Source organism: Astatotilapia calliptera, chromosome 13 (genome assembly GCF_964374335.1).
Source record: "Astatotilapia calliptera chromosome 13, fAstCal68.1, whole genome shotgun sequence".
NCBI classification, from domain to species: domain Eukaryota; kingdom Metazoa; phylum Chordata; class Actinopteri; order Cichliformes; family Cichlidae; genus Astatotilapia; species Astatotilapia calliptera.
The window spans coordinates 21,100,552-21,124,621 of NC_137434.1; the positions used below are offsets into that span (position 1 = coordinate 21,100,552).

Here is a 24,070-nt window from a genome sequence, read left to right on the forward strand (position 1 = left end):
GATGCACATTTGAAGAAAGGAGTGAAACACACTAAGCATCTACTCTCTTCACGTCAGTCTCAAGAAAATGAGCACTAAATCAATCAGAAAGAAAAAGATTACTTTCTCAGTTCCCTGCATGTGGGAATCTTTGCCGAGTATTCAGCTAACACAAATACTCTGACTTACTGCTGGCACATCTAAAGCAACAACATAATAAATTAGAAAGCAAAAGATTAATCTTAATATTTAAATTTCTATGATTTTAATATATTTTTCTATTACATTAAAATATTTTCTAATATTTGAATGTCTTTCCTACCTTTGCTGGCGCTGATAGTTTGCAGGACCATCTCAGAAGCTCCACGACAATGTAACCTGGCTTGCTGGTACAGCAACTTCTGTTTCTCCATCTCCTTCTCCTGAGGCAATGAAAAGATAATTCATGTTTTTATACACCATTTTATCAAATTGAATTTAACATAATGTTGACTATTAATAATCTATAACACTGTTCACAATAGAAATTGTAAAAACTAACTGTTAGGATGCCTGGGTCGTCGACCCAGGGTTTTTGAGTTTACGATATTATTTATACTGTCTAGTTTTTGGTTTCTTTAAGTTCTGTCTTATGGCTTAGGTCTCTGTCTTCTTTAGTTGCTCTGTCTCCCCTATCACCTGCATCCCCTTGTCTAGTTCGCGTCTATGTGTATCCTAAGTTCCTATATCCCCGTGTTCAGTCAGTGTTTGTGTCTGCCCTGTTCCCACGTCTCTGTTCCCTTTGTAGTGCCTGCATATGAGTCTGTGTCTTTGTTCAGTCTGTGTTATGTGTTTCCTGTTTTACTTTGAAAGTCCATGTCTGATGTTAATGTGTCTGGTTTTGCTTCCCCTTGTCTCGTTAGGCCTGATTTGCCCCAGCTGTGTTTCCCTCCTGTTACCCATTCCCTGATTGCTCCCTCTGTGTATTTAAGCCCTGTGTTTCTCTGTGTCCGTGTCGCGATCTACCGTTTATTTTGCTGTGTGTTTTGTCAATCCGCCGGTGTTAGTTTATTTTTGACCTTTTTCCCCCAGTTATGTTATGTTTGAGTTCAGCATTAAAGCTGTTTTGGTTTAAGTTCTGTCTCCGGAGTCTGCACCTTGGGTCCTATTCCTGTCTGCACACAGCCACACCTAACAGAAGATCGCGACCAGAACATGGACCCAGCAGCACTCGCCCCGTCTGAAGAGCTCAGGGAGGATATAATTTATTCAGTGGATAAATTATGTGACCTGTGGCTGAATCATTCTGGGGAGGAATTTCAGCGTGCTGTAGCGAACCGGCTACAGCGACTGGTTTCTGGTCTCCCCTGGCTTTTGGACTCACTTCACCCACTCATACAGGAGTTTTTCCTTAATGAGCTTGATCTGCATCCCCCTGTTGCTACCGCTCACCTACCCAACTCGGAGAAAGATGTGCTGCCCAGCCCACCGGACTTGGAGTTGCCCGGCCCATTGGAGCCATCACCGAGGAGGAAGCGGCGGCCGCACCACCGGCGTGTCACCCCACAGCTGGACCCCGGGATGTCAAAACAACCGGCTGTGGTGAGCAAAAAGGACACTTTTTCTTTTTCTTCGGGCCATGGGACTATTTATTCTGGGGCTATGTTTTTTGCATCAGCTGCTCAGCCACGGGGTCACTTAGCTGCACAGCCGTCTGTCTCTGCTGGAGGGTCCGAGGGGCCCGTTCAGCCGTCTGTCTCCGCTGGAGGGTCCGAGGAATCGCTTCAGCCGTCTCTTCCTGCTGGAGGATCCGAAGGGCCCGTTCAGCCTCCTGTCGCCGCTGGAGGGTCCGAGGGGGGGCCCGTTCAGCCACCTGTCTCTGCTGGAGGCTCCGAGGGGCCCGTTCGGCCACCTGTTTCCGCTGGAAGCTCCGAGGAACCGCTTCAGCCGTCTCTTCCTGCTGGAGGATCCGAGAGGCCAGTTCAGCCACCTGTTTCCGCTGGAGGGCCCGAGGGGCCCGTTCAGCCACCTGTCTCCGCTGGAGGGCCCGAGGAGCCGCTTCAGCCTCCTGTCTCCGCTGGAGGGCCCGAGGAGCCGCTTCAGCCTCCTGTCTCCGCTGGAGGGCCCGAGGAGCCGCTTCAGCCTCCTGTCTCCGCTGGAGGGCCCGAGGAACCGCTTCAGCCTCCTGTCTCCGCTGGAGGGTCCGAGGAACCGCTTCAGCCTCCTGTCTCCGCTGGAGGGTCCGAGGGGGCCGTTCAGCCACCACCGGCTCCACCGCCTGGTCCGGCCTCCGAGTCTGCAGCTCCGTCTGGTCCGGCCGCTGCAGCTCCGCCTGGTCCGGCCTCTGCAGCTCCGCCTGGTCCGGCCTCCAAGTGTTCAGCTTCGTCTGCTCCTGAGGTCTCCATGCTGTCTGTTCCTGCTCGTCCTGTCCGGCCTGCTCGTCCTGCTCGTCCTGTCCGGCCTGCACGTCCTGTCCGGCCGATGACTGGACGTCATTGCTGTCATGGACTGCCCCCTGAACTACGTCGCCGTCGGTGCCTCCCGCCCGGCCGGCCTCCTGATCTGCTCGGTCGCCGTCGGTGCCTCCCGCCCGGCCGGCCTCCTGATCTGCTCCGTCGCCACCGGTGCCTCCCGCCTGGCCGGCCTCCTGAACTGTTTTCTGGGCTCTTGGGCCGTCAGCCTCCGGGCCGCCCCCCTGAACTGCCCGGGTTTGGACTATTGTGCTGTCAGCCTCTGGGCCGGCCCCCTGAACTTTTTGTGAACTGTTTTTCCTGGCTGCCTGCGCCTGTCATGAGCCTGTTTTTTGTTCTGTTGCTTTCCGGGCTCCAGTGTTTGCACTTTTTTTTGTTTTTGGCTCAATGTGTTTCATTTGTTTCGAGCCCTCCATCCTGTTTCCCCTGCCGCCCACCCTGGTTGGGTTGTTTTTGTTTTTTTTTTTATTTTGATGTTTTGGTTTGGGCTGTCTGGAAGCCAGCCCTTAAGGGGGGGGTACTGTTAGGATGCCTGGGTCGTCGACCCAGGGTTTTTGAGTTTACGATATTATTTATACTGTCTAGTTTTTGGTTTCTTTAAGTTCTGTCTTATGGTTTATGTCTCTGTCTTCTTTAGTTGCTCTGTCTCCCCTATCACCTGCATCCCCTTGTCTAGTTCGCGTCTATGTGTATCCTAAGTTCCTATATCCCCGTGTTCAGTCAGTGTTTGTGTCTGCCCTGTTCCCACGTCTCTGTTCCCTTTGTAGTGCCTGCATATGAGTCTGTGTCTTTGTTCAGTCTGTGTTATGTGTTTCCTGTTTTACTTTGAAAGTCCATGTCTGATGTTAATGTGTCTGGTTTTGCTTCCCCTTGTCTCGTTAGGCCTGATTTGCCCCAGCTGTGTTTCCCTCCTGTTACCCATTCCCTGATTGCTCCCTCTGTGTATTTAAGCCCTGTGTTTCTCTGTGTCTGTGTCGCGATCTACCGTTTATTTTGCTGTGTGTTTTGTCAATCCGCCGGTGTTAGTTTATTTTTGACCTTTTTCCCCAGTTATGTTATGTTTGAGTTCAGCATTAAAGCTGTTTTGGTTTAAGTTCTGTCTCCGGAGTCTGCACCTTGGGTCCTATTCCTGTCTGCACACAGCCGACACCTAACACTAACAAGTTAAGCCTCTAACAAAAATTCTAAGCAAGGAATATTAAACACAAGTCGCTTACTTCAAAGCTTTCCACCTCCTGCTCTTTCTCTTCGCCCTCTCTGCTACAACTCTTGAAAAGCAAACACAAAGCAGGGTGGTGATGTGAAAAGATGTAGAAAATACAAGTAAGTGGATACAAAAGAAACACCTAGTTCATAAATTCACAGCACCTTGCTTTGATGTGTGTTGCATGCGCTATTCACCAAAAAACAAAAGAATGAAAGTAATTAAAAGCCACATTGTGCATTTTGTTTCTCTCTAATTTATTGCTATAATTTTAGGAGCTGGCGAATGTTGTTCAAGAAGAAAATTCAAAATACTATGATAGTACAATGTCATATATGTAACGTTACAGGCAGTTACACTGCATGCTTTTGTAAAGGACTTCAAGGCATGAACAGAGATTTGGACACTACTAATGAGTGTTCTATTACCTTGGCCATAATAGCAGCGTAGGGCTTATAGAGACGGTCAATTCCATCCTTACTGTGAACAAAGGAAACAAATGAGACATTAGTGTGTATCAAAGTATGCACAAGTTCAAGTTCATTCAAAACCCCTTACACTGTTGAAGGCACTACTACCTTTAAACACCTTATGCGGACACAGTTAATGCCCAAGTCTACCCAGTGGCATTGAACATGTTTATTGACCTTAACAGACAACACCTGGATACTAACTAATCTGATTAAATCTCTGCAGTGACTTTACAAATGGGAATGCTCCTCCACCAAGGTTTTTTGCAAAGACATGATGCCAAAGTGTTCATTTATGTTCATGTTATGAGTTTCTGCAGGAATATCAGAAATATATCTTAATTGTACTGGTGGATAAGATCACCCATTAAGAAAAAGAGCATTTATGACATTATAGGAATACTTATTTCAGTTACTTTTCAACAAGAATTTTAACCACTGCTTGCAACAAGAAAGCTTTTTTCCCCCCATTCACAACATCTGTGGCAAAAAATATATGCTTTGAATATTCCACTGAAACTGCAGCTTAAAATGTATTGATGTAAAAGATACACATTATTTGCAACATCAAGCAGAACACATTTATGCAAAAATTAAAGCCCTGGAAAAAGCAGAAACATATTCCACATTCCAAGCTTTCAGAGATCAGTGGCCACAGATGTTGGACAAAAATATCATGCTTCTGGTCAATTCAATGTTGGCTTTCTGGCTGATGAGTTTGACTAATAATAGTTGTGCTGACTGGAAATGTTATTGCAAGTGATTCTTTTATGATAAGCACACACACCTGCTTTCTGTCAGGGCGCTTCGACTGAAGAGTGTAATGAGTTGTAGGAGAGGATCGATTGGTTTGGCACCTTCCTTCACATCCTTTTCTTCCCCTCTTCCACCTACATACAGTTCCATTACTCCCCTCTTCTGCAAGCCAGAAATAAAAGAATAAAGGAACTAACATCTCTTAATCTCACAGCCTGGCTGTGCACAGCAGACTGAGGTTTACACCTGGCTGCTTTGTTATTTATTTGGAAATTCTACTAAAAAGACATATGAAAGCAAAAGGTCTTAATGGATTACATTTTTTTTTAATAAAACAAATGTTTAAAGTGATAATAAGATGGCAACACAATAATGAGTGCACAATGTCACATCCCACCTACTTTTTATGCCAGAAAGTGGGCAGTTTAGTGAGTGTAAAAATATTGTACAATAGTATTAGTGTTTAATTTCGATTCAGTACAACAGTGTAGGTGGGATTTTTGTGCAGCCTGAAATTCCTCACAGTCTTAAGCTGATTTTGAGCAAAAAATGTTTGTTTTACACGATACGTGTTTTGTTGGCAAAACAGAAGGTACTGTACTAACATCATATGCCAAGAAGAATATATCTAATTATATGCACACGAAAAGTTCAGTTTTTAGAGGCACTGAACCCCATAACAATCTCTGTTTGAGCATCCCCCAGACCCATTGCTAGCAGATTGTCAGAGCTACTCACAGTTTGCATGTAAGATCCCGACCCGTCTGCAAACGCTCGCCAACTAATAACCAAGTGGTAGTGAAACTTCAAAGTACAAAATGCTGCCACTGCAACCAAAACCTTCTAGCAGCTGTGCAGCACCATATACCTGTTTAATAACAGTTCAAAGTAGCCACTGCTTGCAACGTGAGGAAATCATATATCAACCAGCTGGAGAACCCATATTTTTCCTTAGCAAATGCTGGCAACAAGGTGTCATCGACCAGTCTGTTGGCCTATCTGACTGGTGCCTTAGGCAATCTGCAATAAAACTTCATGTAAGAATAGTTCATCAAAATCAATTTAGAGCCACATTTCACTTAATTAAAAACAATAAATCTGTGTTGAATCAATTCATGTCTCATCTGGTACCCTTTAAGAACATAGGCCTGTTACACAATCTTCCTCTACATTATTTTAAACTTTTACTAATGCCAGCAGGGCCACCTTCTCCACTCACAGCTAAATTCTCCACAAGTGTCTCTTCAAAGCTGTGCTCCTCAGCAGATATCCAGGATTTATTGTAGGCTTGAAGAAACAGGTTAACAGCTCGATGCCTAGAGACGAAAATTAAAAGGATGACAAAAAGAGAAGACTTATCTTTTTGAAGTAGAAGGAAGGAAACACAGGAAAAAAAATAAAGATATTTCTTCTCTGGTAACATAAGTGACAAACCCACAATCACAAGATCGGCCTGCCTTAAATCATACACTGCTTTATTAATGTTTTTCAAACTGGGACTGACGTAGAGAGCAAAAGAGAGAAATTCTATAACCAAAAACAAATTTCAATATATTTTTTCATCTCCCAATGGAGCACAAGCTGTTCACACAGTTGTCAGATAGTGAGACTCAAACCACAGAAATCCAGAGCAACAATCCAGGAAGCTGGTAACTTTGTTACTGTTGTGGCACTCTTATTGTCAAAGGGCTAGAAGTGGATTGTGATAACCTGGTAGCCAACTATCAAATGAGTGGGCGTGCTACTACATTGCAGTCTCACACTTTATAAATTATATAAAAACACCACATGAGCAGGTGATAGTACTCAGTGGTGAAGCTGTCAGTATCATCTGTGGACTGTTAAGCTAAGCAACAAAGTAAGCATTTTCTGCAGTGAGGAGGCTCTTGGGGAAAAGTAAGAATAGGTTTAAAATGACAGTGTCTGTCCTACAGGTATTTGAGAAGATTTGGTCAGCTTTCAGTCAATTGTGGCTTGTGTAATGGAATATGAGCTTCTATACAAAAGAGGATACCCTGTAGAAAACCTAAAAGCGGGCGGACGGACGGACGGACGGACTGACTGACTGACTGACTGCATACATGCATACATACATTTTACTAGGATGGGTGCTTAGCTTTTTGTCATTTGCCTAACCAATATGGCAGCTGATATACTTACTAAAGCAAAGCCAAGTATTTAGATAATCTTTTTTTATTATTATTATTATTTACCTGGGTAGGTTATAGAGTGGAGTCATTCTCAGGCAGGCCACCACTGCACGTTTCCTCTGTTTTGATAAAACTGTGTGTCTGGCAGGTTTTTTGTTTCTCAGTGGGTGTTCCACCTGAACACAAAACCATGGTGCACATGAGCCTGGTGACCAGTACTAAGTACAAAGGACTATGCAATAGTAACTATTGTATAGGCTTAAATGGTTTAATTCAAACATTAAAAGACATATAAATAAATGAAATCAACAAAACAATCAACAGGTCACAAAATACTAAAATTAAAGTTTGGCTTGCAGAGAGACCACACCTGTATAATTTTGTGACTGCATCTCACAGTTGTGACATCATGGGATTGAAAAAAAATCTGCTGAGCAGGATATATAAACAGATGTCTCCAAGACCACTTATTGTCATGATACACAAATACATACAGAGGTATATATCAAATAAAATACTTCCAAGACACCAAACATAACTGAATCTCTGTCACGCCGCAATCACGCAGTTAAGAATGAAAACATCTCAGCAAACGTTTCAATAACCTCATCATGGACATTAACACATTGTCGGGTAGAGTTGCATCTTCAACACTGCCCAGTCATCAATGTGAGACTTTCTACTAAAAGAGAGGTTTTGTTCAAGAATTAGTTTCTTCTATTCCCTTTCTATAAAACAAAAAAAGCATTTAAGTTCTCCACTTTTACTGAACTAACTATTCACATATAAAGATGAGGATTCCTGAGTCTGTCATCTTAATATGGTGTACAGGGAGAACGTAATTATGGTAAGTTCCCTATCCCACAAATGACATAGACGTTAGATATACAACACCATAGACAGCTTAAAAGTGTTGGTTTTGTTTGTTTTTTGTGCGTTTCTTTGTTTTTTTTAAAAAACAGGATAAGGTAATATTAGTCTGTGTACAGTGGTCCCTCGCTATAACGCGGTTCAGTTTTTGCGGATTTCTTTTTGTGCAATTTTGCATGCTGTTATATTTTGTTTTGACAGTGCATTGTGTTCTGCGTCCTGATTGGCTGTAGACCATTGTCAATCAATCTCGTGCCGTGTCTCCTGTACAGTACAGATTGCGTTCAGCTTGTCAAATTTACATTAAGGAAAGGACGGAGCCTTTACTCAGTGTCTTAATCAGCAACTTTTTCTATAGCATGGAAAAGCTCACCTGGTCAAGATAATAAAGGACTCGAGCTATTTCCATAATCCTGTCAACAGTCTTTTCTGCACCACTGATGGTCCCGGGTTGGTGTGAGAGCTCTGTAAGAATCTTCTGTCTTAAACTGTCTGATCCCTATAAAAAAAGAAGAAGAAAAGATTAGCTCATTCATTTGTTTTGCTCCAAGGTGCTGGTAGTTATAACAGTTGTTGAACTTGTATATACTGACTAATAATAAAGACTCTGTATTCACAAATCATTATAAAAAAGAAAAAAGGATTTCAAAGACCGCTGGGAAAAACATTTACTCGAATTTCTGCTCTAAAAGTTGTTTATAATGACAAAGCAGAATTTTCCCATCACTAACTTATGAGTGAACACATTTATCAGTGATTCATGAATACAGAAATGCTGCATGCATATTTAGTACAGTGTGGCGAGTATGTCACATTCATGTCTCTGGTGAACAATGAGCCACTGCCTGAGATTAATAAAAAGACAGCTTTGGATTTTACAGGCTATGAAAGCATTCTCTGATTTAATTTCCCAGACACTTGTTGCACAAATTAAAAGTTACGCTGTACTCAAGCATATCGGTGAATATGATGAATTTCTTCAGAAAGTAGAAAAGATACGCTTGTAATTTGCAGTCTAAGGGCAGTCCAAAACACAAATTCATACAACTAATACATACTTCACTGACTAGGCATAACATTATGACCACCTGCCCAATATTGTGTTGGTCCCGCTTTTGCTGCTAAAACATCCCTGACTCGTCAAGGCATGGACTCTACCTCTGAACGTGTCCTGTGGTATTTGGCTCCAACATGTTAACAACAGATCCTTTAAGTCCAGTACGTTATGATGCGGGACCTTCATGGGTCAGACTTGTTGGTCCAACACATCACACAGACGGTCGATTGGACTGAGATCTGGGGAACTTGGAGGCCAAGTCAACACTTTAAACTCATTCCTGAACCAGTTTTTGTTTTTTGGGAGGGTGCATTATCATGCTGAAAGAGGCCACAGCCATCAGCTAATACTGTTTCTGTGAACGAGTGTGTATAGTCTGCAACACGTCAAAATAACAGCCACATGGATTGCAGAAGGTTCCTCAGCAGAACCTTGCCCAAGCAACGCACTGCCTCAGCCAACTCGCTCTTTCTACAACAGTGGATCCTGGTGCCAGGTGTTCCCCAGGTAAGTGACGCAGATGCACCCTGCCATTACCTTTCAGCGGTGGACAGGGGTGACCTTGGACACCCTGACTGGTCAGCAGCTATGCAGCCCCATATACAAGTTACAATTCACTGTGTATTCTGACATCTTTCCATCAGAACCAGCATTACATTTTACAGCACTTGTGCTTGTCTGTTGGATTGGACCACATGTGCCTTGATTCCACATGTGCATCAATAAGCCTTGTCCGCCCATGGCTGGTTCACCACTTTACCTTCCTTGGACCATTCTTGATAGACACTGACCACTGCAGACCGGAAACACCCCACAAAAGCTGCAGTTTCGGAGATGCTCATACTTAGTGATCTAACCATCACAATTCACTCCTTGTCAAACCTGCTCAAAGCCTTACACTTTCCCATTTTTCCTGCTTCTAACACAACTTTGAGAACAAAATAATATAGCCCACCCACAAACAGGTGCCATGATGAAGAGATAATCAGTGTTATTCACTTCACCTGTCAGTGGTGACAGTGTTATGCCTGATTGGTGTATATCTGCTTATTGTTTTGTCTTGTCATCTGTCTAAAGCTTACTTCTGTTGGCCTGCTCATTCAGTGTTGGGAAGGTTACTTTTAAAATGTATTCCACTATAGATAACAGAATACATGGACCAAAATATATTTTATATTCTGTTAAGTTGCTCAATGAGAGTAACGTATTCTTGTCACGGTTTGCGGGGCAAGCCGTGTGGAGTTGAAATAGGACCCAAAATGCGGCAGCTCTGGTGCAGATGAGTGTTTATTTGACAACCGAAAATACAAACAGCAACGGTGTGGGTACCATGAAACAGGAAAACCTAAACTGGGTAGAACTAATAACACAAACCAGAAACGAGGATGCAGGGAGGTCCGGGGAAATACATACGGGAAGACGCCGGGAGACCGAGGGGAAACAACACAGACGAACCAGCAACTACCATGACAGAAGACACAACTTAAATACACTCAGAGAACACAGGGAGATTACACACAGGTGGGGAACACAGGTGACACTGATAAACATAACGAGACAGGGCAGGAGTGAACACAACATGACGCATACTGACGAGAGACTGTCAAAGTAAAACAGGAAGTACACAGAGGTTCAGACAGGAGGAGAGAGAGCACGGGGAGAACACAGACATAACAGGCTGGGGGAAACATGGACTAAACACAAAGAGAGACGAGAGCTCATAAATACACAGAGGGGCACAAAGGGGGTAAGAGTCACAAAGGGAAAACACTTAGGGAACACCACAACAGGACACCTCAGAAAACATGGCCTAAATAAGGAGTGAAAATACAAGGAACCAAGAATACTGGGCCAACATGGCCCAGGACCATGACAATTCTGAATACTTTGGAATATTTAATATATTGTCATGGTTTTTATAACTACATGAATGTACTATTGCTGTGTGATTTATTACTATTACTGAAGGCTACTTGCCATACCAATACCAACTAGATTTTTAAATCTAAATATAAAATGAGTAACAGTATGGTGGACATTAGGTAAGACTGCACTTTTTGCAGCGATCTCATATAGAAAACTATTTCTGTATCAGTAGTCCATCCGTCCATCCATCCATCCATTCACTTCCGTTAATCCTTTTCAGGGTCGCGGGGGGCGCTGGAGCCTATCCCAGCTGTCTTAGGGTGAGAGGCAGGGTACACCCTGGACAGGTCGCCAGTCTGTTGCAGGGCTAACACATAGACAGAGACAACCATTTGCGCTCACATTCACTCCCGCATTCACACCTATGGGCAATGTAGTGTTTCCAATTAACATATCCCCAATGGGAACAGTGTACCAGTAATATGTTTTCTTTTTGTCTGTTAATAATCATGTGGAACTGCACACGATTATTTGCAGCTATCAGGTTGTTAACGCCATCCATCAAGTCTAAAAACAGCATGTTAATGCGTGGAGATCCTGAAGGCTGCTGCTGGCACTGCTGGCTCTGTGTCCATTGTGTAAGTGACGCCACCAATATTAACACGGGGCTTACATTAGAGCCTCTTATCACGTGTTTTTTTGGGTTTCCAGCAATCAGAATCAGAAAAGCTGTTTTAATCCCAGATGGAAATTGAGTTAAAAAAAAATAAATTAAAGTATGGGTCATACTCGAACCCGGGCCGGCTCATCAGGACTACATGCGGCATCCGGCAGTACATGTATTCTGTTACTCTCCAACGCTGCATACATTTGAGCCTTTTCAAATTTTGTACCCAAAGATAGTTATCTAAGATTATGGTGCTTAGTCAAATAAATTTAAGCAACCACCCACCTGATTCTGAAGATGCACAACACAATTGAAAATATGGTCTTGGATCTCATTCTCAGCGGTCTTCTGTGGAAAGCATGTAATTGCCCACATTAAGTATACTAAACAGTGTCAAATGTGCACAAGCACGTAATGAAGGATGTGAAAGGTGGAGGATTTTAGCATGGTCCACATTTCCAACTTACCTGAGAGAAGGCATTCTTAGCCAAGATGATGAGACTGTGATCGCTTGGAAAACAAACCCTGAGTCCCACAGGGGTCAGCCTCTTCATTAAAGCCACAATGAGAGAGGTGTTGATGGAATAACAACCCCTCTTCCTCCTCATCTTCCTCTTCTCATTGTCAAGCTGAGTATTGGGATATGAAAACAGGATTTTTTTCTTTACACTTAGTGGCAGCTGCAATTCTTCTGTGATTTCTACATATATTTTGTAAAGAGATGTACATCAGCACACATGTAATGGATGAGGTCAAATTGTAAATATGACCAACCTTGAATGTTTTGTCATTATTGGTCAAGAAAGACAAGTTGTTGATTTCATTTTGAACAACATAATTCTGTTCCTCCCATTTGAAATTCTGTTGCAGAGAACATAAGCGAAGACACGTGACAGTTAATGGACAAAATATTCACTGAGACGGCATTGGCATGAGAAAAACAAATAAATAAAAACACTGTGTATCATTCTCACATGGGATTTGGCCCAGAATATAAAGACCTCTGCCACCATGCTGAACAGCTGCTCAGCCTCAGGGTTCAGGTCTTTCAGCCACCTGGCTCTGAGATAAATTTGACAAAACACATTCACAACACAGAATTTGTAAAGCAAAAGCATATGCCTGAAATAATAACTAACATAACTAGAGATGGCACGATACCACTTTTTTATGTCCGATACCGATACCGATATCATAAATTTGGATATCTGCCGATACCGATATGAATCCGATATAGTGTTTTTTAATCAACAAAACTGTTTTTTAAAATATCTTGCTGCATTTTGCAAGTCTGCAAGTTCATACTCAAGTTTAAAACAACAACTACACTAAAGCTATTCTGTTATACCTGTGTACAAAAAAAATATTTAATAGTTCAGCAATACTGATCAATCTAATAAACTTAAACCTACACCATCCTCCCTATTCTGGTATTTTAAAGAGTACTTAGCATAAATATTAAGCAACCTAACTAATAGGGTTCCAACTCCCAGCAACAACAAAAATAAAAAATAGGGAACCACCCCTCACGCGCCACCTCATGATGCTTAATCGACGTAATCAACCTTAATTTGATGCAGTGTGAAAAAAAATGCACAGAAATCAATTATTTTTCAAGAAATATTAAATAGATTCAACATCTTTCTTCAACAAAATTGCAGACTGCACAGATGGTACCTTCCCAAAGGAAAAAGTACTATAGCTTACTAGGGTATATATATTAGACTTAATAGTCACTATATACAGTAATTGACTTCTATTCATTTTACATCAAATTAAAACTTTGTGTGTCAGATAATTATTTATTAAAAGCTAGACATTGTAAATGAGAATAAGAAAGAAAAGTATGTCTTTGTGCCCCCTTTTCCCTGTTAATGCCCTATCGGCCCCCCTGGCTAAACTTTGCTAGATCCGCCCCTGCACAGTTACCAGCCGTCAGCTACGTAGAAAAAGATCCTGGAGTAGAAAGTAATATTAAATAAATTCTAACAACAGCTTATCAAGCTTAAACGTTCTGCTGTTGTTCAGCCGATGGTTTCCTCTTTCTGGTGCAAAGTGGGCCAAAAACAAAGAAGAGAGACGGAGTCGCGACAGAAAAGCCGATCAGCTGATCATTAAGCAGTTTCACGATTGAAGTAGCAGCCGGAGAGCTAGAGGCAGTCGCTCGTTAAGCTTAACGTGGGAATGCTTTACAAACATTCAGAGATGGACTTACACACTTGCTTTACTTCTCTCGGGGATAACTTTGTCGGAGATGAAATGCCGGGTTGCTAGCGAAGCTCCACATGCTATCCAGACCACCGACAGGTCCCGCATGCCACAGCCGCTCTATCACATGATGCATACTGCTCTGACATGCTAACGTTCTGAGGTGAGTTACGGCGTGTTGCAAGTTTTGTGAGGTGCTTTCGTGATATTTAATGGATCGGATTACATTTTTTATTTTTCTCCGATATCCGATCCAGTAATTTAGGCCAGTATCGGACCGATACCGATACGTAATATCGGATCGGTCCATCTCTAAACATAACCTCGCAGTATCATCTTCTCAGTTTTTTGCAGTTAAAAATCAACGACTGGCTGTTGAATTCTTAACAACATTTGTTCTTTACCGTCTTTACAAAATAACAATGTGGTTCAAAAGGTAACTTCAGGGGCCATGAAATAATTAAAGTGGAGCTCAAGTCGATACAAAAAATAGCAAAATAAGTTTCACCTTTCATTGAGTCTATAAATACTTTACATTACTTCTGTTACTTCTAACTTTAGAAAAATAAGTATCCGCTCCTCCACATACAAGCACCTTCGAGTGTCTTACCGATGAGAATCCACAAATGGGATGAGGAGGGGAAAGAAGGCGTAGAGGTCTCGGACCAGCATAGCGAACTTTTCTTGTATCTGCAACTCCGCATCAGAGGTATCCCCGCCTTCTGCTTTCATCTGCTCCTCCTCTACCAACACACATTCTGTCCTCTTTCTCAGCTTCTCCATTAGTGGCAGGAAGTGGCTCTTTAACAGCTCAGGATGGGCTTTACATATGACTGGCTGAGAAAAAACTAAGAGATATAAATGACAGATGTTGGAAAATATGCATTACTGACTAATATGAAATAAGTATATCTAAACAACAAGCCACTATTGTCCACTACACAAGTACCTGCCAGCTGTTTCATCCAGTCACCCTGGCTAGCACCCACATGATTGTGGATGATACACAGGATGTTGCCAAGTAGGTCACTAGCATGCTTAGGAACGACAGAGGTACACACTGGCCTTTCTGGCTGGCCCTCAGGACCCAAGTTCCACCAGTGGGAAATGTAACTGCACAGCATGGGCAAAGTAACCTCTGCAACATGGATGTAGTGGGCCTGGTGAGCTCCAGCACCTGCCAGCTCCTCCACTTCCCTCAGCGCCTGTCCCAGAGAAGGTAGGAGGGGACACATGTCCTCCACCTGATCTGGCAATCCCTGGTCTAACAAAGATGGAAGGTTTTTAAGGTTCCCAAGAGACAGCAAATAACAATATAACAGGGTATAAAATGTGCCTGCATAATACCATTTATCTGAGTAGCAGTCATCATATTGTAGATGGAGTAAGGGTTGTTTTGGTTTAGATCGGGCTCCAGGAAACACACGGGTAAAGCTCCTGTCAAGGCTGCCAGACAAGCACCTGCTGCTGACCTATGCCTGTATAGAATGAGTTGTGCATATCAGGATATAGGCATGGGTGAATAATCGACTAATTTTAAAGTACGATATAATATTACAAATCGGGATTGCTAACATAAGTTTGCTTGAAAGCTGCTTTCTATGCATCTCAGGTTTAAACATCCTCTTCTATCTGGTAGCCTTTAACATTTATAACACCCTGAATACCCTGATGTTGTACCAACACTGTGTGGTTAATATAATAACTTCAATCATGAGATATAGGTACATTACACAAAAATTATTTAAGATATCATCTTGGAGACATCTGAAATCAAGCATTACCCCTCCATGTAGATGCTGCTACTGATTCCAAGAGCGTAGAGGCTGTTTAAGATCCTGTAGCAGGATACCTGTATACCACCAGCTGAAAAAACAAGGTGATGCATAAGTTTTCTTTCACAAACAACCACTGAACCCACAGTTTCGAAAGCATTCAGTCACTGAGAGGTGGATTAGCTGCATGCTTGCTGATTCAGGTAATGAATGATTCGTGAAAGGTCGGGATATTATTGGGAGAGACAGTATGCTCCTGCTGCTTTGTGGCCATGACCGAGGCACTGAATGAGAGCTGGTTTCAAGCTGAAGGGAGGGTGTACCCAAGTGATTTCAGGGGTGTGGAAACCAGCTGTGCATCCAACACCTGAAAACGTATGTGTGTTTCTCGTCATGCTGAGATGATAACTAAATGTATCTTAACAAGTGACATCTGCATGTTTCTGCATGCATTTTAGGATGTAAATGAAATAATACAATAACATGGCATTCCTACTTAACCACTATAATGGTAGTTCTTACCCAGGAGATCTACTCCATGGTTCTGGTTTCCAAGATGAAGGAAGAGAGAAGTGAGTGTAGGGAGAAGGATGGAGGTTGTGTAGTTGAGAACCTTGGCTACTCCTCTTGCCAGCTGACTCCTACTCTGAGGCAGCGAAACTAAGCTCTCAGAAAGAGTTTCCACAGTCATCTCTAAATCAGACGCCGCTGCCTTAAAAAAGGAATGCAGAGATGTCTGAATAGACTCTGGTGCTGACTTCATTAAAGTCCTATAATGAAAAAGTGGGAAAATAAATTATTTGAGTTGAAAAATATTCTACATTATTTTGTTATAGTATTGCAAAGGAGAAATATCCACTGAAGGTTTCCTACTGTGACACTTCTGGCTGGGAGTTAAATGGACTAAATCAGTTATCTATCAGCTAATCTATCCCTCAGACAAGTCTGAATGGCATCAACCTCTGCTGAGCCACAGCACTACTGTGCTTGCTTCACAGGCATTGTCCTCAGGGAGCAAAAGTGATATCAACCACAATTAGATAGCATCAGTGGCTCAATTACATCAGTCATCTCATCCTTAGACATGGTGGTGCAACGCTGATGCCACTGCAGGCAGAGCGAGAAGATCGATTTTGGCAGAGTGTGAAAGTGCCATCCAGTTACCTGGCATCAAGAGCCTGAGCCAAAACGTGGAGGGAGCTTGCAACTGACGAGGCTTCTCTTCCTGAAAAAACACATGCACACATTATATGTGAATTATGAGGATTAAAGCACAGATTAACACTTAATAAACAAATAAATGTTATGATGTCCACACTATCCTTACCAAAGACTGAGATCCTGTGTCTTACAAGCGCTGCAAGCTTACAAAAGAGGCTACATGTAAACAGAAAACACAAGGAAAGTAATGAGAGAAGATGAATTGAAAATCGCAGGACACAAAATAAAAAGACAGAATATATTGAAGCTTTTTTCTGAAAAAATTCAAATATTTCTTTAAATAAATAAAAATGCACAAAATAGCTGAGAAATGATCAGATAAGAGTATAAAAAACAAGAACGCAAACTTTGTTTTGTACCATGCAATCATCTCCTTTTCCTTTCTCGAGGCATGGCTTCTATTATCACTCGAGGAAGTAGACAGGAAATATAGACGGTGGCTTTTAACATACTGTTCCAAAAGAGGAAGGATAACCTGTTGAACAGAGAAAAGGTCAATAATCATTTCATAAACCAACATCTATAACTAACAAACCCCTTAAATATCCTCTAAACAGTATGTGCTTGATGAGATCACATGCACGGTTTGCCTGTTTGGTCCTCTGCTCATGAAACCACACAGTGACAAAACTTAATAGAAAACTTTCTGTGGCTGCACAGTTACATCAAATATGTGTCTCTACTCTTGTTCAACACTAGATAAGTAAACATCCATGTGATCGGCCTAAAAGTTTGAACACCCTGTAATCATTACTAGAAGTTTCTTTAAAAAGAAGGAAAGAAAGCTTCCAGGGACTGAGCAAAGCCTTGTGCCTTTTTAACATGACTTTAATGACAGGCAGAGAAAGTATGATGAACTGGCAATTCACAGACAGATGAACAGCCAAACAGACACAGACTTGAGTGGCTGTGTGAGAGTGGGCTGTGTGGGAGGTGAAAGAAGCAGAGATGTGAGGCATGGCTGCTCACAGTCTTGGCTGACAAGGTCTGACTCTGGAGGTCCCATTGATGAAAAACGAACTCTTTTCATTTACTACCTCCTTAGAGCCAGAGCAGTGTAGGAAGCCTTAATCAATGTCCTGATGGCAATTGACACGCCCACGTAGATTTCCAAACTGGTTAAATAAATTACACAGCCCAAAGGGTTTTACTTAAAGGGGTTGCCTATGGCAACCATCAAACAAAACTAATTAGATGGCATAAATGAAATAAGAAAAAAAAAAGTTAATGAGATGAAATAAAATAGCACTGGCAGAATTAGATTGGAAGGGGGTTAAATCAATGTCAGAGATTTTATCAGATGCTAGACTTTGACTGTGTTTAAATATGCAGATTGGTTGATGCAAACCTTGTGAAAAAAAATGACTGGTTGCTCGTGTGGAGCCCTCTCTCCCTTAGACATCTGTCCTCTGGCTTGCATCACCTCTGAAGAAAAAAAGACAAAATGAAAAATGAAAGGTAAAACTGTCAAGATAATACAGATAAGTTTAAAAAAAAGTGTTTCTATGTCACCTTCATGTAAGAAAGATAGGTTCACATACCCAAACTAGGCTGAACTATTCTGTGGTGGCTTGGTTTTCATAAGTACCTTTTTTCAACTTAAATAGCAGGAAACTAACTAGGCATATAATTCTTTTCTTTCTCAATTTTTTGCCAGATTTTTCAAGTAACCTATATTTGAAAACAGCATAATTAAACCAGAAATCCTGTTTTTGGTGTGCCACCCCTATGAAAAAATCCTGGAGGCAACTCTGTATGTGAGGGCATAAAAAGAGTGGACCAAAACTGCTCCACAATGACACGAGAGACTGATAAAGTCATACCAGAAACGATGGCTTCCCGTTATTGTTGCCAAAAGTGGTTTGACAAGCTATTAAGTTATGAGGTGTAGTTATTTTTCACAGGACAGCATATAGTGCTGTGAAAACTTCTCTTTAACATGTCGGTATATTGCAAAAATCTTTTATGTTTTTTTTTATCTTCTTTTTAATATACAACATTATCTTACCAAGCTTTAAAAGGTTCTCTTGGGCCTCCTCAGTGTGAGACAGGAGCCGCTGAAGCAGCGTGTATGCAAAGCAGTTGGCTATGGCTGGAAAGTCCATTTCCACTGACTTCCGATCTCTTTAGAACAAGAAATCAGATATGAGTTATGAAACACCACTACTAAAAGCAAGACTGAACTTTAATCATAAATACTTAATAATACAGAATTCTTTTATTTCAAGATTTTTATTTCAAAGATGCAAATGTTGCAGCAGGATGACAAAGAGGTAATACATTTATCTTACACATCGAGTTATTTCTGGTTGTGACCTGTACTGGAAATTATTACAAAGAAAAAGGGCTGTGGACTGACTGCTACAGTGCCTCTAATCAACGGTGAGGGAGAAATGCCACTGTGACATGAAAATGGAGCACCTCATTCACACTGAATTGCATCGCCCTAGTGTAATCATAAGCGTATTCTGTACTCACCTCCACACAGTGTAGCCATTGAGCTGAAGGAACTTGAGGACATCCTGAGCTCGTTCTCTGAATTTAGCCTTCTCTTTGGCACTCAAGGTATCATAAGGTACAAGCAGCGAATGGCTACCTCCTCCTGAGAATAGATATGAGTGAAATGCATAGCACTTTTATTAGCTGTTCAGCTCTTCCTAAAATGAAGGGGGATGAGATAAGAGTAAGAGAAAAGAGAGGAGATTAACTAGATATTATCAACACTTAATGCCACCTTTACTCTCAAGTTCTAATTTCTTCATCTTAGCACAGGCATTGTGGTAGTTTTCAGCCAGCTGTTCAGCCATGGCCTGAAGATGAGATAAGAAAGAAGAAAATTAACATAACTGAATAATATGTCAACTGCCAGTTCTAATATCTAATCTTTAACTTACACATTGGTCCCATGATAAGGTGATGCAGCTCATGTCCACAGGTTTGGGGCTGAAGGTTGATGCGCCTTCAAATGACAGCTAGGACAAAAAAACGTCTTATTAATGGAATAAAAAGTTATTTGTAAGCAACGCTGCTTTAACAAGAACAAGCAGAACATGAGCACATATACCTGTCCAGACTGAGAGACCCTGCGTGTACATGGATGCATGCTAAAAGCATCTCCTTCTTTGGTCCTTTCTATGTTCCAGCCAAAGGCAAGCATAGTCTTTATTGTCTCTTTGATGGCCCAGCGGTACGCCTCCTTCTCCTGGAAAATCAGAAATATAGAAAAGGTTTAATGCAAAACTAAAAAAAGCAGGTATCAAGGGACAGCAGACTATTTAAATAGCTCAAGAACTTGTAACACTGATGTATTAAAATAATATTTTCATTAATATGAGATTTTTAATAAATTTGATTATTTAAAGACTTAATTTTGCACCTCCACATATGATTGACATGTGCAGCACAAACATGTCCGGGCATGCATGGGCGTTCGCACACATGGCTGGACTTCTGTGTGCTGCGCTCCACGCAGGAGTGCAGCCGAGCTACCATATTTGATCAGAGGATATTTTTGACTGTTGAACTGTTTTCTTTACATTAGAACATCACATGACTGCATTTGCAAAGACAGTCATTTATCTCGTCTCCTTAACTATTTGTTCCATCAGGCACATTGCCAGTGAAAAACTCCACTGTGCACCGAGGGCCGGAGGTGAAGAGCATAGGAGCACAAGGTGAGGTATGTTAAGTTAAAAAAATTAAAGAGACAGTAAATGTTATGCCTTAATAATTCTAAAGGTGTTCAGCTGATATCCTGCCACTTATGTTCAATAATTACAGCTGGCTAAATCAGTTGTTCAAACATGTCTTCATGCTGGAAGTGAGGAATAAATTGTAGTCTCCTCTACATCAGGTAAGGGGGGGTAACACTATGTTTGGACTGTGAAGAAAATCACTCATCACTACTTGACATTTGGTATGTATGCAATTGTCTCTGTACATCTAGGATATCACCACTTTCATTCCTGAAGAACACTTGAAGAACATCCACACATGCCATAAAAACTGACTACTTCATCTGTACCTTTTCAGCAAGAGCCCTGTACGGCTTGAGGCGAGGGTGAACTTTGGTGTTCTCACATAGGTGCTCTCCATGAACCCAGCCACTGACAAACTGGCAGAGAAAACACACAGATTTACTAAACAAAAAACGAAGAATAAATCAGGGACTCAGTATAGAGAGATGTTTTGACAAGGCAGAGAAAAATATGTACAAAGGTATTCTTATGATGACAGTCAGTCCAGACCAGGATATGATACCTTTTCCAGTGACCACTTTTCATGAGTATGCTCGGCATACTTGTTCACAACAAACTCCAGCCTCTCTGGCACTGACACACTAATGCAGAGACAGAAAAAATACATTATTAAGCCTTGATTAAAACTGCACATTAATCTCTGCGAATCATACTGTTTATATTCACAGAATACAACACTTGGTCTGCTAAATTACAGGTTACACTTCTGATTAGGCAGGTCATTTTCACACGATTCTCTTTTCAGTCATTCAAAAATATCCTTGGGGTATCTTACTTGGATGTATCTACAGGCTGGGGGTCAAAGTGTCCGTCTGTATCGATGGAGGTTATTTTCTCAATGTGCGACAAGCAGTTTTGTTCCATATGATCAGGAGGCAGGGCCATGGCCACTGCAGAGAGGCACTGCACACACGGACTCAATAACTGAAGTATCTGGGGCTTTAAAGTAGATAAAAAACAAAACAAATTAGACAAGAAGACAAGCTATCAAAAAGAGTAAAAACAATGATGCTGCGTGACATGCTCCTCACGCAGCATGTCACCTTATACTAGCGTCTTCCTTATTATTTTCATTGCCATTTAGGGGAACACTACATCAGGAGATCAGGTTATGGGAGGACAGCGAAGAACTAATTTTATATGAACTGCAATAATCGTGTTAACCAAAAACCCACCTATATATTTCAGAGCCTGTATTTAACACAGTTCATTCAATTAAAATTTAATAAGTTATGGATTTAGTTACTTGGGAAGTAAACATATGACTGCATACTCCTCCTGAAAAAGCATTTTAATATGCAAAGATTTGTCAGTGTCACATAACGCGAGCAATCAAAATCCCAACCAAGAAGTGCAATAAGCAGGGCAAGAGATATATTGTACACCCAAGCATGTACATTTGTACATATACAAGCCTTTTGTTGTGTAGTAATTTCAGCGAAAAACAACTTCATAGTTCTGTGCAGTGCTAATACTGTGCTCTGCTTCTGAGTCTGTTTGATGTCTGCTCCATGTGTGGGTGGTTTGACCTCATCAACTTATTTCTTTTGTTTTCCCGTTCTGCATCGTTCAGGTAAGTGTCTGGCAGACATATTTTACGTACATTATGCTGTTCACATTTCCAAACAGTCACTTTAAGAGTGGGAGGTTTCATACCAGGAAATGAAAAATTAACACCTTATCTCAAGTGTGTTACATCTTCCCCGATGCAGGCTCTCGTAGTACACTAAAGAAGCGCATGAGAAATGTATTTTGCCATTTTTCTTCGTAAGGAGGACAAGAAAAGATGAAGGATACATCATGAGATGAATTAGTTTGAAGAAAACCTTTTTTTCCACATTTAATGCAATTATTTTTGTGCTTAAGTACAAATTTAAAGTAATTATAAGCTCAAGTCAAAACTAACACACATAATCAGTTTAGTTTACCTTCTTGGCTAAAGCCTTGAACACCCCCCAGAACAACTTTGTAGACAGGTAGAGTTCTTCTTCAGATGCACAACCCTGCTCACCCTGCCTGCCAGACTGGGAGTAGTACTTCCACCTTTGCTCATAGTGACTGGTCAAGAGCTGATAGATTAAAGTCGTGATTAGTTAACAAAATTATTTTCATATTCAGTGTGTGGCAAGCCCAAATTTAATTATCCACCTTTAGAGGCATTTTGCTGTGGTCTGTCAGATGAAGGACATCAAAGACAAGCCGACGAAGGAGAGGCTGCATCATAGGTGGCTGGAGTTTACTGAGGACCAAGGGTTGCAGAATTAGTCACATAAACAGATTAATTCCACATCAGCCAACACAACAACCCTTCCCCTACACACACACATCCACACACTCACGCACAACGATATTTTTGACTGATTAGTACATCTCAGAAGGATGACATAACTCAGAAAATGCCATTAGCAAAATGTTAATAAATCCAATAATTAACATCACACTCTTGTTCATTTAATATGCCAATTATCTGGATTTGGAAAATGAGAATTCCCAGTGATTCATTATATATAATGAGTGGGAATAAGCTGTATCTGGATTGGTTAATATTTTGCTGTTGCTATTTTTTCAAACAGCAGCCTGACACTGATGTCAGCGGATATAGGAAGGAAATGTTGTAATAATTCCGAAATTAAGAGCCAAACATAGTGAAACCAGCTGTCAAACCATTTATTTCGGATATGTAGGTGAATCTAGTTTGGATGCTGTTGCAAATAAACCTCAATGACCCAAAAACTGAAAAATGCAATATTGAATTATGATACTCAAGGGAGGAACAACACTTCCCCTAAATATATAGCTCTCATTCAGAGAACCCCACCCATTTAATGCCATATTATATAGACTGTCACATTCTTTGACCTTGTCCTCTGTTTTTCATTCATACCAGCTGGGCACCCTACCTGCACAAAGCCAACAGACAGTCTTCTGTAGTGTCTCTCTGAGCCTTGGTCAAGCTAAGAGCCCTCGAGAGGCGGTAGACTGCCTGAATGAGAGAATCAACCAGCAAGATGTGGTCCTCTAAATCATGGAAAAGAACTGAATATTTGGTGAGAAGGGGAAGAACAGCAGTACACAAGTATCTATTGACGGCCAGAGCCATATCAGTGGATCCTAGGTCAGCCTGCAAAGGGAAAAAAAGAGGTTTAACTTATGGGTGTGAAGTTTCCCCAGATTACATAAGAAGTGGTGGATGTTATAGAGTTTAATGGAAAACAAAAATGAATATTTCTCAGCTTACAGTGTCAAGAGAGACAGCTGCCTGAAGGTCAGGCAGAAAGCCAACTTCTAGAAGGTGGAGAAGAAAACTCTGACTCTCAACACCATAAACCCGATCCAGGAACAGCACCATGGCTGCTTTGTGGTCTGGGCAGAACACTGTAGATAGGTCAGGCTCAACCAATGCACCATCTGGAAAAGCAAGACAAGATTAGATCTGATGACCAAGGTCATATTAACATATTATGTACTTTACATCTACTGTGAAAACTATGTGGTCCCATCTCTCTGTGTGAAAGAATGGTTTGGGACTGTCTAATATCTGATAAGGCGCTTAGCCTCAGTTGCCTCCGTCCACCTCCACTATTTTTCCACAGCGATTGTGGAGTGAGGCATCAATGTCTAATGAGTTAGAAAAAAGCC

General features: G+C 41.5%; 1 protein-coding gene across 1 annotated transcript in view; it reads right to left on the reverse strand.

Annotated features, from left to right (window-relative positions):
• The window catches only part of ryr2b (ryanodine receptor 2b (cardiac)), an 86,636-nt gene that overhangs the window by 21,393 nt on the left and 41,173 nt on the right, over nt 1-24,070 (reverse strand). Inside the window, exons 51-82 of the mRNA XM_080288036.1 lie at nt 23,670-23,839; nt 23,332-23,552; nt 22,580-22,670; nt 22,360-22,500; nt 21,207-21,370; nt 20,934-21,012; nt 20,698-20,787; nt 19,738-19,875; nt 19,568-19,645; nt 19,408-19,483; nt 19,152-19,275; nt 18,682-18,797; nt 18,022-18,098; nt 17,033-17,148; nt 16,780-16,829; nt 16,617-16,677; nt 15,975-16,222; nt 15,462-15,543; nt 15,025-15,155; nt 14,627-14,941; nt 14,288-14,525; nt 12,444-12,531; nt 12,244-12,330; nt 11,937-12,098; nt 11,755-11,817; nt 8,253-8,378; nt 7,073-7,185; nt 6,079-6,175; nt 4,891-5,021; nt 4,062-4,113; nt 3,647-3,697; nt 302-401 (exon numbers count right to left, since the gene is read on the reverse strand). Coding sequence (XP_080144162.1) covers nt 302-401; nt 3,647-3,697; nt 4,062-4,113; nt 4,891-5,021; nt 6,079-6,175; nt 7,073-7,185; nt 8,253-8,378; nt 11,755-11,817; nt 11,937-12,098; nt 12,244-12,330; nt 12,444-12,531; nt 14,288-14,525; nt 14,627-14,941; nt 15,025-15,155; nt 15,462-15,543; nt 15,975-16,222; nt 16,617-16,677; nt 16,780-16,829; nt 17,033-17,148; nt 18,022-18,098; nt 18,682-18,797; nt 19,152-19,275; nt 19,408-19,483; nt 19,568-19,645; nt 19,738-19,875; nt 20,698-20,787; nt 20,934-21,012; nt 21,207-21,370; nt 22,360-22,500; nt 22,580-22,670; nt 23,332-23,552; nt 23,670-23,839 — 3,876 coding nt within the window. The remainder of the gene's footprint in view (nt 1-301; nt 402-3,646; nt 3,698-4,061; nt 4,114-4,890; nt 5,022-6,078; nt 6,176-7,072; nt 7,186-8,252; nt 8,379-11,754; nt 11,818-11,936; nt 12,099-12,243; nt 12,331-12,443; nt 12,532-14,287; nt 14,526-14,626; nt 14,942-15,024; nt 15,156-15,461; nt 15,544-15,974; nt 16,223-16,616; nt 16,678-16,779; nt 16,830-17,032; nt 17,149-18,021; nt 18,099-18,681; nt 18,798-19,151; nt 19,276-19,407; nt 19,484-19,567; nt 19,646-19,737; nt 19,876-20,697; nt 20,788-20,933; nt 21,013-21,206; nt 21,371-22,359; nt 22,501-22,579; nt 22,671-23,331; nt 23,553-23,669; nt 23,840-24,070) is intronic.